Source organism: Brachyistius frenatus, unplaced genomic scaffold (assembly GCF_029030835.1).
Source record: "Brachyistius frenatus isolate BFR_SWC_R1_liver_20210118 unplaced genomic scaffold, ASM2903083v1 Contig_97, whole genome shotgun sequence".
NCBI classification, from domain to species: domain Eukaryota; kingdom Metazoa; phylum Chordata; class Actinopteri; family Embiotocidae; genus Brachyistius; species Brachyistius frenatus.
The window spans coordinates 465,001-480,807 of record NW_027210696.1 but is presented as its reverse complement, the minus strand read 5'-3'; the positions used below and the strand labels follow the sequence as shown (position 1 = coordinate 480,807).

At 40.3% G+C, this 15,807-nt stretch overlaps 1 protein-coding gene across 1 annotated transcript in view; it reads left to right on the top strand.

The window, feature by feature from the left end:
- LOC138628222 (voltage-dependent calcium channel subunit alpha-2/delta-1) overlaps positions 1–15,807 on the top strand; it is a 64,053-nt gene that overhangs the window by 11,371 nt on the left and 36,875 nt on the right. Inside the window, exons 4-6 of the mRNA XM_069711127.1 lie at positions 9,243–9,302; positions 10,152–10,187; positions 11,056–11,185. Coding sequence (XP_069567228.1) covers positions 9,243–9,302; positions 10,152–10,187; positions 11,056–11,185 — 226 coding nt within the window. The remainder of the gene's footprint in view (positions 1–9,242; positions 9,303–10,151; positions 10,188–11,055; positions 11,186–15,807) is intronic.

Sequence of the window (15,807 nt, the reverse complement as noted above, 5' to 3'; positions counted from 1 at the left end):
TCTACAGCATTACTTATGGTGATACCTCAACCAGCAGCACTAAAACTCTACAGGACACAGGTGGCCCATTAATCTGTGTGTGAGACTGTACTGTGTATGTGACCAGCTCTCTGAGGGTACCTGCACTGTATGTTTTTGGTTTAGAGTATGTTTATTTCAGAATTATATATATATATTATTTTTTTTTCAATTTTCCAATGTTGGCATCATGATTACTGATAGGCCTCTTAATATTTGAAATAACAACCACTGAAAATGATTGAAATGATGATGATGTCCATTTTACTGCATGATACCATCTGTGTATTAAAATGTATTTAATAATGGCAGACCTTTGCAGTTGTTACTGTATTGTGGTTAGCATGTATTCAGTTGAGTAAGAGTTATCACTGTTGTATAAATATGTTAAAATGTTCCATCAAATTGTCAAATCTGTCCTGAAGCAAAATACACTTCTCTGCTCTTAATGAAATCAGTATGTTCCAAACACTTAGTCATGAGAATATATGCAGAATCTGTGCTGTGCTCCGAAAATCCCTATGAGAAGTGTATTTAGCAATATATCGACCAAGAGAAGGCTGTTTACTTTTGTTTGCTTTTATCTTTTCGATTTTGGAGTATAACAGTTGTACAGATGGGGAGAGGAAAAAGAGATTATGCTGCAACAGATACTGTAGATGTTTTGATGGGTTTTGTTTTCTTACACTGAATTTTTCTGGGAGAGTGTTTAAGGCACTAAAGAGCGAATTTAGCATATTGTTTGGATGTACAGTATAATTTAATTAGCTTATACGGGGTTAAAATCACACATAATCATGCCTTAGTTTCATCTACGTTCCTCATAGCTCTATACACTTTAGTTCCTTCAGACACTCAGCAGCAGCTTCGACAAAAAAATGTTTGACTGTCGCAAAAAAAATCTTTCAATGATTTCAACCTGCGTATTAGATCGTATCATCCCTTTAATTCTGACCTCTTTCCAAAATTGATTTGAACTATGACTTTGAAATGAAAAGTTCTGCCCTCGTTGTGCTCTTATTTACCTAAATGAAGCAGGGAACATATTTAAGTCTAGCTCTGGTACTTTTTCAAACAAGACGTCGTGCCTTATACTTCTGCACAAGTCTTTTATCCTTAAACACTTTGTTTCTATATTTATTGAAGATTTTTCAGGAGATACTTTGCAATAGCATTATAGGCAAAACATCATTCCCTTGAATATTGTACATCATTCAAGTTTAAATCTCTACATGGTAACATCTCTAGTAATTTCTTTGCTACTTAAAAAGTAATTGTGTCAACCTCAGTAGATATGCGGTCACAGACTTGACTCAAATACAGTGTGTGAAATATAGTAACAAAATCCATATTGGCAGCATGGTGGAACAGTGGTTAGCATTGTCTCACAGCAAGAAGGTTCTGTGTTGGAACCTCAGCTGCAGCCTTATTGTGTGGAATTTGCATGTTCTCCTTGTGTCTGCGTGGGTTTTCTCTGGGTCCCACAGTCCAAAAACTGTTAGGTTAAGCTCAATGGGGACTCTAAATTGGACGTGGATGTGTATGTGAGCGTTAGTGATTGTCTGTCTTACTGTGTTGGGCCTGTGATGGACTGGCAACCCGATCTTCGCCCAAAGTCAACTGGGATAGGCTCCCGTGGGATAGGCTCCTGTGGGAGGGATAGAGGGAGGGATGGAGGGATGGATGTTATTATTACTTTAAAACTGCTTTATATATCTTGCAAAAACCATTGTGTGGGGGATTGTCTTGGCATTACAGACATTTATATCATCATCCCTAATGTATGATTCAATAAAAGTTGGTTAATTCAATCTTAAAATGTTGACAATTTGATTAGACTTAATATTCTGAAATATTCGCTCTCCTCTAAGATTTCAGCCCTAATTTTTCACTAACTAGATTCCCCGCCTCGATTAAATATTTTGTGTGAAAAGTTCAAGCTTACAGGCTCTTGCTTCAAAAACAATGTCTTTTTAAAGCACAGGGCGTCACAGTCACAAAAAACACTTCAAACATTAATGCAATTGACACTTTGCCTTACATGAACATTATATGATACTACTAGACTTATATTGACATCTTTCCACCAGATTTCCTTTGCCCAGTGGCGTAGTCACAACATGTGTTTCCCTATTGAACTGGATTGTACAAGTACTTCAACTTCCATTCATGAGTTCAATGTGAAGTAGTATAGAGGAACATAATGTAAAAAACTTTCTCCCAGCAATTTTGCAAACTTTCAAATGAAACAAGCGTGTATTGTAAACAACATAACATGGCGAATGACAGCTCTTCCATCTCTATAATTTATACATTTACTTAGATAACTGTGCTCATGAGACACCTCTCTGTTACTCGCCCAATATTGTAAACAAGATGTGATCTTCACTTTTCAGATTGTAATAATATCCACACCTGTTATCTCTAATTTACTATATTATCTATATTATGTTAGCATCATATTCAATATTTCTTATGTAAAGCAAAACACTTCAGTTATCCAGTTGCCTTCATCTTGCGCTGTGTGTTAAGTGTTCCGCGTGTTATTTGTGCATATGTTTAATAGAGTCGTTATGCCCAGGTGTTGGACCATATTTTGTATTAAACAGTTGCCTGCTGTGACAATGTTATAATAATGAGCACAGGGTGTGACATTGTGATGTGTTTATGTGTGTACGCGCGCGTGTGTGTGTGTGTGTGTGTGTGTGTGTGTGTGTGTGTGTGTGTGTGTGTGTGTGTGTGTGTGCGTGTGCGTGTGGCAACGTAACGCAGTAATGAGCTGAGGCTATGATAGGATCAGATATATTCCGGTCTCCAGAGCAGATGTTACTCAACCTCCCATCTCCGCTCTGTGCTGATCATATTAAGCAGACAAGGTGTCTGAGTGTGTCTCCGTCTGTGCGCTTGTGTTCATGTTTATGTGTGATGACAGGCAGTGAGAGAGGGAGTGGGAGGGAGCAGTGCAGATGGGGAATTCTAACTAGACGTATGGTCGGCCAGGGACGAGCGTCTAATACATTCATCGAGAAGAGATCCAAACTGTGTTGGTGGATCACAACATGTTTCAGAGTTCCGACCTCTGGATATCCAAGAGATGCATATCCCCCATTGATGAATACCCATTAAATGTGGCCGACAGCTTTTTTCAGAATTAAGACATTTATATTTTGTAATAATCACAGCGACTGAGATGTGACAAGATAATTAGTATCTCCTCTCTTACGCCAGTTTAATTTTGTGTTTATCTGCCACTATTCCATCCTTCCTCACTACATATGTTTGTTTTTAAAATGGCAGTTGTGTTGGGAGTGTTTCGTTTGTTTATCACTTGTTCTTAAAGAACACCCAACATTCAGCAGTTCGGTTGTAACTTATGGCCTCAAAAATGCTTAATAAATAATAAAAACAAATTTTACATATCAGTTACAACAAATTAATAGCAACAACTTTTGAGATGCCTGATTGTGAAACCTCCTTCTGAGTGTTTACATCATTGGACCACTTATTCCTAAAAAAAATCTCTGCGGATATAAAAATGGATTAAAATCCATTCATTAATAATTTTAAACACTTTGAAATGCAGACATGATGATTAATTCTCATTATTCGAGTGGCTATAATAGATGTTTTCTGAATAACAATGTATCAAATGACAATGTGAAATGGGTCAGCTGTAATGATGAACCTACAGACAATTGTCACCTGAATCTGCAGCTCTCCTTGGCTTTTTTAAAGACTTATAGCAAGGATACTGTTTTTGGTCACTCTCCCCACTCGTATAGCTTTGTTTTCTAATTGTCAATGAAAGGGAAGAGACCAAAACAGAGCTAAAGAGAGGGATTGTCATAAATCATCCAAATGAATGATAACGTTTCTCCAACACTGCTGTAGTTATAAATAAGCAACTGTTTGCTAACAAGTTTACAAATATCAAAGTAAATGATGTCATATGTTAATGTTATGATCAAAACATCTTTACACTGTCCACCAGTGGCCGAAAATCTAATTGAGCAATTCCTCAACATTTCTAACTGCAGATGTAATGTCTTATTAAAAGTGAGGAAAAGTGAGTCTTTAATAATTGATGACCAACATTTATAATTGAATAATTACCAAAAGTGGCTGCAAGAGTAGATGATAAACAACAGTCAATAGGATTTTACACAACCGGCTTTATTTTTTCCAGTTAATGGCTTCTATCTGATCTTTAGAGAATTACTAAATTATTTATTGATAAAATAATTAGTTCCAACTTACACCCCCCTTTATAAAGAAGTTCTTCCCTTGATAATTGTTCTCTCAGTGTTTCAATGTCGTAAACAAGCATTTCCTTTGATATTTGATCAGGTGACGCACTCCGCAAAAGGCAGTGGGGCGGAAAGTAAGAGCACACATCTCTGAGATACATCCATGGGCGCAAAACCGCCAAACAGAGTGATTGAGACGGGCAACAGCTGTAGATTTACTGTTCCCATCAGCGGGTCTGGCCTCAGAGAGAAGCCATGTGGAGCTGCGAGGCTCTCCCTCGAGTTCTCACAGCAGCTGATACCTCGGCTGTTTCTCTCAGTCATCCCGCCCATTCTGTCGACCTCCTTCTCCGCTCTACTGTATCTCTCCTGTGTGCAGCTCTTGGCCTTTTGTCACAGTTCTCTGTCAACGTGGAATTTGAAATCAACCTTTCTTTATCTCTCCTGACCCCTCTCTCGGTCTTTTCCTGCTCCCTCCTTTCTCCTACTATATCTTCTGTCCCCGTGCAGCTCCCCTCCTCACCCTTCTCTGCTCTTTCATATGACAATTATCTTAGACTTCCTCTTTTTCTGTCTGTCCATTTCCCCTGTTCTCCATTCCCTTAATCCCCTTGTTACTTACTCTTCTTTTTTTAATCTCCCTTTCTTCTGTTATTTCTCCTCACACACACATCGTGTATTTATTTCTGAACATGAATTAGGATGCATTTGTTGTCCTTTTCCCAAGATACAAACTAATGCATTTTTCAATAAAGCTTCCATCTTCCTACTCCTGTTTATCTCTTTTTCATCATCACAACGTTCATTCTCATAAACCAGGGTTTTAATGAGCTAACTTTGACGACAGTAATCATGCTGAGTTAGAGAATTGTTTTTCCTCTCTGGACTGTCCTCTTTTGTTAATACATCTGCTCGTAATTTATGTTTTTCCTTTTTCAGACTCATCTCTTTCTTCTATTTTCCTCATACCGACCTTTCATACTGCTCCTCCCCTTTGTTACTTTTTTTTTTTTTCCATCCCATTGACATGGGACTCATTATGGCCAATAGAAAACAGCTTTTCATGAATGTGGACACGTTGTTAGAAAGGAAGAGGGAAAAGATAAGGCTCACTGCGAGTGTTAATGATCTTTTAGGCCGCTACGAGTATTGCTTTGTTGTCTGTGGGTGTGGGGCAGTGTGCTCTGAATGGACCATTGATTTCAGGCGTGTGGAGCCTTTAGACACACACGCACGCTCTCTCTCTCTCTCTCTCTCTCTCTCTCTCTCTCTCTCTCTCTCACACACACACGCACGCGCACGCACACGCACACACACACAGAGGGAGTCTGGGATGCTCTGTGAGGTTTAGCAGAGCCTGTCTCATCTTCCCCGTCTATCCCTTAAGCTGTGCTCTGCTTTCTCACTAAATGCATGGTGGGCTGCTGGGCTGCCCTGGCAGAATGACAACTAAGACTGGCGAGAGCCGGGCAGAAATATCTCTGTGGGGTGAGCAGGACTCCAATGCCATCCAACACTCAGGCCAGCTCCAGGCTGTGCTTTCAATGGCAGCAGCCGTAATGACCTCGTACATCAGTGTGCATGAACAGTGGCGGTTGCATCGAATGCTGTATGTGCCCTATTGGCTGTTGGAATATTGATAAGCAGAACAGTTGTTGCAGTCATCATTAGGTCACTTTTTATTTTCAGCTGGGATTAAGATATAGCTAAGCAACCTATTTCAGCAACGTTCCTTAAACTACTCAACTTTCCTACTAACACAGACCCAAGTCCAAGTGTCCTTGTATTCATGCAGCACCGTGCCTAACGAGGCTGCATGGGATTGGTGGCTCTTCTCAGGTCTCCAGTGGTCAGCCAGTGAAAGAGTCAATTAATTGTGGTGTGGAGCTTTCCCAAATAAGTGAAAGGGTTACTAATGAGCAGTTAGATCAAGCATGCTACAGAGAGTGTGTTATGCAATCCTCCCATTAAGTAAACCACTGTAGTGCCACATTTGTGCGTTTCAACAGAGGAACACTGGCTACTAATCAACCCGGCAGACACGGCAACTCGCAGTCGCTCCGTAATGAACTGTTATGCCAGTTCAGAGAGGTTAGCTGTCACTCACGGAGCGGTCTCATCACAATTTGGACTGCAGTTTAGAGCGGATTTAACTGTGCTTTCTTTGGGTAGCCGGATAACCTCTGCGTGTGGATGTGTTCGACGAAGAGAGAGAGATACAGAGGGATAGAAGGGTAATTAGGTATCTTTCCTCCCGCACCCGTCCTCACCCACCCCCATATCTCCCAGAGGGGAGAGGAGCCTCGTCAAAGCCCTGACATGAATTTTTAACAACCCTGTCGGTCTGCTCTCCTCGGAGGGGTGGGTGTGTGCGTATTTGCATGTGCTCCTTCATATACAGTAATTGCGAGGGAAAAAGGTGCTCGCACCAAAAAAAAAGTTGTAACCCTATATTAACCATTAATGTCACACTAATCGCCTGAGTGTGATGTATGATGCGTCAAGTATTGAACAGCTGTTGCTTATACTGATGTATCATATCACATGCGACATTGTTCCGAGAGAGAAATCCTGGACCGAAGGAGAGATCTGTAATCAATATCCATATGTTTAGGCGCTGCCCTGTGTGTGTGTATTGGCAGTCATACTCTTCTTCTAGCAAACTGAACACATTTCAAGAGGCCTGTATTTATCTTAACTGTTAAATCTCAGTTAGTTCAATGGTGTTACTTTTACATGTTCTGCACACGAAATGCTCCTCCATCTGTCACTCAGGAGGGACATTATTACAGTCTTAAATTGATAGAAATCATAAAGAAATAGAAATGATAAAGAACTAGCTGTTTGCTTACAAAGTCATCAAAGCCTGGGTGCATTTGGAGATGTGGTGTCACTAAATGTATTTCTTAATATAAAAAATAATTTGATTTTATACCACCTCCCAGTTCTGTCTGAGCTTTTTGCAAATATTGCTTTTCTTAAAACCTTTGAGAACACAGTTAAGTTAAACATGTGGATCTGCAGAATTAGATTTCATTGGAAAAGAACAGACAGGCCTGTATGAAAAGTATGTGATTTGAAGTGGAATGGAGATATTGTCTTTGTGCCATGTGGGGACTCTAAAAATGGATAACAAGACACCAACTGTTTGTCTGATATTATGTGAAAGCAAAACAGACATGTTTTTGGGATTAGTCATAAAATTGTTATACTTAAATTAGAGCTCTTGTTTGAGATGTCCAGACAGAATCACAGAAATAGTCAAAACACCATCAGCGTCTGGTGACAGCAGGCGTCAGCGTCGAGCATTTGACAGACAGGGTTCATAACAGGGTAACATATGATTCAGTGCTTGATGCAGAGATAGAACATGCTATTTCTGTGCACAGTGCACATTTGTGCGCGATCATTTCACAATCACTATTTTGTGTGTGTGTTTATGGCTGGGAGAGGGTGTATATTTATCAGCTAACATCCAGTGCAGAGGAGGCGGAGACAGGTCTGGAACTGAGCCCAGGACCGGAGGCCAAAGGGACGGAACTGTTGATCAAAAGTGGAACCACTGCCGACAGCAGACACATGGTCATAGACACAAAGACCCACACTCCATAAAAACTCAGAATGACAGATTCTATAAGCATCTGATCCAGAGCCAACATGCCTCTCAAACTTTCCTACTTACACAGTCCAGCAGATGGACTTCAGATGGAGCTATAAGTACAGCCTACTGTTATCCTTTCTAATTGCTTTGATTAATCCAAAGTGCTTCCTTGAGCGGAGAGTTTCTCTGAGGCTATTGAAACCTTACTGTGGTGGAGGAAGCCAGACAGGTGGGTTTATTTCAGGGCCTTTCCTCTGCACGGTTGTCATTACCCAGTGGAGTCCAAGCAGGGCAGGGCAGGCCAGGGCCAGGTTAAGGTTTGATCTGTGTGGATTTGCCTGGGTGAACACATAAACAGCCGTGTGCAGCAGTGTCTGTTTGTTTCTCCGTCTACTGTCTGCCCTGGGATCTTATTGTTCTTTTATTCTAACCTCCTTACCTTTTCCAGCTCAATGCAATAACGGTTAAATTAGTTCACACTCAAGATGTAGAAATCAGCCCCCCGCCCCCCAACCCCTTTTTTTTTGTTTTTGTTTTTGGTCTTCTTAATGAGTCATTGTGTTCTTGTTAGCATTTTTCTCAGTTTTGCCCTCATTTCCATAGAACAAAAAATAAATGAAGATCGAAATGCACAGTGGGAAGTCATAGAGTAAACCAGCTGAAGCATCGCCAGAGTGTTCTAAATATGTCTAAATACCATGCAGGCAAAATTCCAAACTCGTGATGTTTCAATAATGAATATACAGTATAGTTCCCTGCGTGTGCACAGAGCACTGCAGACCATAATTTGTCCCCAGAGTGTGATAAATATGTATTGTTTAGTTTGTGCTTGCCCTTATTATTGCTTGTAGTGCGACAAGTGAACCACTGTGTTTACGTGTGCATGTGAGAGAGATGTGCAGATCAAAGGTGAGGTTAATTACATTTATATCCCCTTGTTATTTAATAGTGTCCACTTTGATTGACAGCCTCTCAGTGGGCAATCCATTTGCTCTTGACTTTATTCTGTGATCTGCTATTTCTTACGGGGCTGACCCCAACATTTTCTTCATTTCACCCCGTGTTTCACACCCTCTGTCTCGTTCACGCACGCATACACACTTTGCTACCGTACAACCTTTTCATTCTGACACTTTGATACTCTGTGGTGTGGCCTTTAGCGGGCAGAGAGCACTGCAAGACCATGATAGCTCGGTGGTTTGAGCTCCGCAAGTGAGATCATAATCATTTCTCTGTCTCTGTGATGGTCTCCATCTTGCTTTTTAACATACCCCTGTTTTGCTCAGGTTGTCTATAATTAGACAGATGCTGTGAAGGAAGCACAGCTAGAGTAGTGCGGTTTCCAATCTAAAGCTCTGTCATATTTCACTCCCCAGAAACTGGCCACAGCTGCTGAGAAATTCCAGATGGAGCATTCGTGGAAAAACGAGTTTGAGGTAACAGAGGGAGAGGAAAACGCAAGACACATCAGTGCGCACGCACGCACGCACGCACGCACGCACGCACGCACGCACGCACACACACACGCACACGCACACACACACACACACACACACACACACACACACACACACAAAATTACAGAATGATTAAACAAAAAAAAAGACCCGGAAAACACAGGCAGACACAGACAAACGGCCATGTGCAGAGTCCGGGTTTACTGACCATGCATTTATTTTATTTTCTGTATGGATCTAATCTGTCTGCAGCTGTCAGTCATTAACAGCGATTACAGCTCCATTAGTTTTCAATAGGTTTATGCATATTATTTATTATACAGTGTGTTATGGCACATTATGCCCCTAATTTTAGATGACAGACACTCTGCTTTCTAAGGACCACAGCGGCAGACAATTACAATGTAGAGTAAAGCGATGGTCAGAAAAAATACTCGTCACAGAGACTGTTTTGTATGTGTCTAAGCTATGAATTACCATATTGATCTCAGTGGCAGGAAAATGCTTCCCTGGAGCACTGGAAATGACTTTAGGCACACAGGCACATGTGTATAAAAAAAAAAAAAATAGATAAATTTAAAAAAATGAAGTAACACTCTGCACACTTAGCTTATCTAACAGTATTTGTTTAACTAGAAACACAAGCCAGTGTCTTCATTACCATATAACTGGAGAATTAACTACTGGCGTTGCCTGCCAACAAAATAAAGAACTGTTTAGAAATGGATTAAGCATTTCACGATTGCATAAAGGTTATGCTTTTCCGTGCAACGCCCACCTAAAGCATTCAAAATGTGCTATTTGTGCTTCTTTGTGACTTGTTTACAGGATGATGAAATTGCCTACTACAACGCAAAGGACAATGTGAGTGTGCTTTGTTCTCCTTTTGTCTATTTGTTCTCCGTCTATTTAAGCCCCTGCAAACAAACAGGTCACACATAGACATGGGTCAGTAATACGGTTCTCCCTTACACTACCTCGTTTTCCTTCTCCTATTAACCACATTCACATCTTTTTCTTCTTTTTTTTTTTTCACTTTTTTTCGTTGCCTCAGCTTCCTTACTGCAGTCCCTCCCTCCTCTGCCTCTTCTTCAGCCTTTTCTTCCCATGTAGCTTCCTCTCTGTCATCCCTCCCCCCACCCCTCTCTCAGGTGAAGAGGTCTCTGCCATGTTTCTCCTCTAATTGACAGATGAGATGTATGAGCTGGCTACGCTGTTGCTTTATTAGGAAGCAACTGTTCGCACCCCCCCCTCCTCTTGCGTTCTCTCCCCATCTCACTACCCCACTCCTTCCCTACCCTGTGTTCTTTCATCCATATCTCATCATGCTTTTCTTCATATATCTCCCTGTCTCTGCTGCTCTCATTGATGTAAATTGGTGAATGCGCGGCAGGAGTTATAAATCTCCACGAGGGGCACAGACAATCTGGCTGTCTGCTGCTCCTATTCCCAAGTGAAGATGATAAGGAGAAGAAAGACATCATCAAGCAAACAGTCGATAATGTTATTTTTTTTATTTTTTAAACAAGCTGGGAGGGTGTAAAAAGTGCAGCAGTGACGTGATTACGTCAGTCAGGAGTTGTTGAGACAGACTGTCGCTAAGGTCTTCTGCTTTTAGATAAACTGTTTCATCCATTATGATGCTTGAGCAAGTACTATAAAGGGTTTTGGGATGGTGTCGTAAGCTTGCATTCAGAACAACTGTTTGCATCTTGATTTTTCTTCCCTTCAGCTGGACGCAAATGAGACAGAAGGGAGAAAACACAGGATTCGACCAGAGTTTAAAGAGGACCCGTCATTTAAACGTTTGACTGATCACAACCACACGGCTGTCCACATCCCCACTGACATCTACGATGGCTGTGAGTACACACACACACACACACACACACACACACACACACACACACACACACACACACACACACACACACACACACACACACACACACACACACACACACACACACACACACACAGAAACCCAAATGGTGACCATGGATACAACTGACACACCAGCCCATTATGAAATCTTGTTTACAAATTGTGCCTATAGCAAACTTGCCCAAAGCTAAATGATAGTTTGAAAAAAAAAAAAAAAAATCTTCTCAAGCACTCTGCTGTGTCTTGGCCAAGCCGTGTGTCCTTAAGATGCAAGTAAACAGAGGGTCCTCTAACTGAAATATATTGAAGTGTGCAGTGATGTGTGCATTTCTTTTTCTTTTTTTCAGGAAAGGTTTTGACAGTGAGTCTTTTCATTGAAAGTTTTAGCACTTTTGAGGCTTTGAATTAATAGTTTATCATAGCATAAATAAATGAATATAAAGTATCAATAAAAAGTTTGAGTAATATAAATTTTTGCCAGTGATCTCTCATAATATTTGCTATTATATAATTCTATTTTCTATATCCTCTTGGAGCTGAAACTTTGGAAATGTATTTTTCCTCACAGTACAATACAAAGTATTTATACTTGTGAAAATATTTATATTTATACTTTAACCTGCTGCTTGTGCGTGACACTGTTACCTAAACAGGGTGGCTGCGCTACAATTCCCTGACACTGCATCCACGCTGGTGATTATGAAGGAATAATATCAGCTGCTGAAATAAATCAACGTACTTGCCGCATTAGCATTTTTACAACCAAGTAAACCTCATTTCACTGCCATATAACAGAATCTGGGCCATTATCTGGTTGCCTCGCGTACGCATCATGTTTGTTGGTTTGAATTTACTGGAGCTGTAATTCATGTCCTACATAAAACATTTTAAGATTTGAATTAACATGCCATCGATGAGCAAAAACATCATGACCACTCAGTTTAGGCAAATATATCTCTTAAGAATGGCACATGTCTGGGATATATTTGGTTCACGTTGTCCATGTGCTGGATGCAGGAGAAATTAGCAGATGTGAAGACCTGAGCGGCACTGACAAGGGCCAAATTGCACCTCTGAAACAGTGAGGCATTTGGGGTGCTCCTAGAGAAGAGTGGTTTGGAGAGGGAGAATCCATGAAGCAAAGAGAGTGTTTGGAGATGTGCAGTTACAAATTGTTTTTGCCCTGTTTGTTATAAAAGTACATTTCAAATCATTTCATCATCGTGTGGTGACATTTACCTTGAGTGGTTCAGAATAAATTTGATTCTCTCGAGTCTCTCTGACATTAACACGGCTCAAGTTGAATGTCAATGACTTAAGGATGGTCTGTTGAATATCTTAACGGTGGTCTGAATTATGTATTATATTTGAGTGACTTTTCTTTTCTTCTATTTTTATATTTGAAGCTCCGGGGTGATGCTCTTATTATTGTGTGATTTACAATGAGAGCAATAAAGCGTCCTTTGCGGCTCAAGGATAAATCACCACAGTCCAGGTTCTCGATCAGCTTCAATTACATTAACTCAATTACAGGATAGTTTTTCTAACCGCCAGGCTGCAATTTCGCCGGTCGGCTTTTGCGTGTGTACTTCTATCTGTGTTTCTGTGAGACTGGATCTCTGTGTGTTTGTGTTTGGATCTTCAGTAATTAGTGTGCAGTGGGATGTGGTGCGTCACAGTGACTTGGAGGGACAGCAGGATGGAGTGACTTCCTCAGCATGGACTTTAGCCTGCTGGGGAACCGTCTGGCCCCAAGGTTACGGGCCTCACCTCTCTGCTGACCCCAGACACAGAAATGAGGGACGGGGATGGGAATGGGCCGCTGTCAGCTTTTGTTATCTGTAAAAGTGCAAGGCTTGTTTGTTAGCATGCTGTTGAACTCCCTGTGACTTTGCCATTTTTTTTTTTTTTTCATGAGATACCTCTCTGGCCATAATCTGGGCTGGGTGCCATGACTCCTCACTCCCTTTTTCTCAAGGATGCTGTTTGTTGGTAGACTTTAATGAGTATGCATAGATCTGCTGAGCTTCTGGGACCTATGCAAGGCTGTCTGATCTGAGAAAAAAAAAATGTGCATGTGTGTGTGTGGACTTATGACTGAGAACCCAAAGGTGGCAGCAAGTTGTGGGGAACAATCTCTGTTATGGAAATGTAAGTTTATTTTGAGGTTGAGACAAGGCTTTAGGATTTATGTTAGAATTATATAGGCAAAATAATGAATATATTCAAAGAGGAATAATGTGAATAGCTGGAAAAATGTGCCTTGAGCATGCTCTGGCTCACACACTATGCTAGAAATGGGCACACATGCAGGAGTGTGTACTTTGTATACCGGGAGAAAAAAGAGAAAGACGATTTATATGTTATTGAGGTTTCAACTCTCCAATTTGATCTCCACCCTATAAATGTTCCAGGAATAGCCTTTGCTCAGCTGGAGAAAATTGGATTTTCTCAGTGAAATGGGTGGCAAGTTTATAAAATCAGCATCACGTGTGTTGACAAGAAACAGACAGCCAGGTGACAATAAGATCACAAAACCCAAATCTGTTTGTCCTTTGAAGGACAAAAAAAACATAAAAAACAGACAGGAGAAATAATTGAATTCAGTGGATACAGAAACAAACGCTGGATGTGGAAGCTGAAAGTGTATGTTTTAAATACATGTATGTGTGAATTCCTGGAGCTAGGCACTGATAAAAAAAAAAAAAAAGGAATATTTTGCAAAGTATGTACAGTTAGAGCTGGGACACTGGAATTCAATACTTTGACAGTACTGACTACACTGCTTCAATATGGTATCAAAAATGTATTGTCATTTGATACGAAATTTTGATACATCCACACCGGCATTTTTTTCTTTTTAAAACGCATAACTTTTGCCACGTTTACACAGAGGTAAATCTCTTGAGCCACAGCATTTCCCATACAGGTCCTCCATGGGTGGGCCACCCAGGGAGATAACTCGTAGATTAATACATCAGAATGCCTTATTTCCCTCTGTTCAGGGATTCATAAAATTGGTATCGAAAAAAATACCGTCATCTTATCAAGCCAAGGTGTCATTACTGTTGGCGTTACCTACTGAAAATTGTTAACAATATTCAGCCCTATATACAATATGAAATGTTGCTCTTTGAGGACTGCATGCTAGTTAGCAGTTTTGTTTCTCCAGAAGAACTGAACAGAAAATAAGAACGACAGCAACACTCGGGTGGAGGATGATGACGATATTCCATCAACAGTCTCCATATAAAAAAATAATCATAAACTTTTACAGTTAGCATGCCGCATTATTAACACCCCCATGCCTCCCGGCTATGGTCCAGTAGATGAATCCAGGTTATATGCTTCCATTACTGTAGTGGTACCTGACTAGTGGTCATACGAGGGTGAATCAAAAAGTTCTGACACTGCTCCTGTTGCGCGTGAACAGTGCGCAGCATCATGATGTGCACAGAGCAAAGGGAAGCTATAAACTTTGTGAGTAAGTAGTAATAAGTAGTTTTTTCACTTGATCAAATTTAGCACATGTAACACATGATTTTGTGAGCAGTGGTCCAGGTGTGTTGGCGATTTCTCCGTGGACATGACCGAAAGGCGCACATCTAATTTTGTGTCAAACTCTGAAAATCGGCAATAGAGACCCTTGAAAAGCTTCAGGAAGCATGTTTCGGGTTATATCATGGTTTGGGTTCAAATTAACACTTGAAACATGGTGTGGCTTAAAATTACTACTTCATTCAAGTCAGGCAACATTTTGCTTTCTAGCCTCCACCCAACCACTTTCCTCCTAACAAGCAAATCTGTCCCATTATGTTGACATCATCTCAAATGCATCTCTTCTCCATCTTATATTAATGTGGCTTTTATGACAAAATATCCAAACTGACTTTTGGTGTTGTTTCTGTGGTACGTTACATGTTCAATTTTGTGTCATCACCATGTAACACAGTAAGAGGTTATGGTCATTTCACATATTTCCGTGAGACCGGTCTGGAATTTTGATGTCTCAGAATTGAGACTTTCTTTTGTTGACCTCGCTGTATATGTGTGTCACTGCATATCGGCTTATTTTTTCTTCATTGGCCTTAAAATTTTTTTTTTTTTTTTAAATACAGTGTGTGATTGTTGTTTTAGTGTATAAGGGAAGGATTACTTATTCAATGCAGTGAAAAATAATGGACTCTTTCATGTTCATGAAATCTATGTTAATCCATATTGTATTTCTTTGTGAATTATATAGCGCCTGTGAAATTCCACTGAGATGAAGCCATCTCGAGGTGTAGATTCAGTGTGGCATCAAAGACATATCGAGTGCAGCAAGGGCATTTATTAGTGTCAGTGGTAATATGGGCAACTAGAGGATACAGTATCCCTTATGAAGTAGCAGTGGAGTTTAGCTTATTAAATATTATCACTAACTCAGGAGTATTCAAAACAGAGGAAATGATTAAAAAGCAACATATTTGTTAGAATTTTGGTTTACTTGTAAAGCAATGGTCATAGTGCTCATTGGTGCTGTATTGTGATCTGTCAGACCAAAGTATATAAATGTACGTGTTCTCAATGTTTCATATTTTCAAGCTAAATATTTAAATGA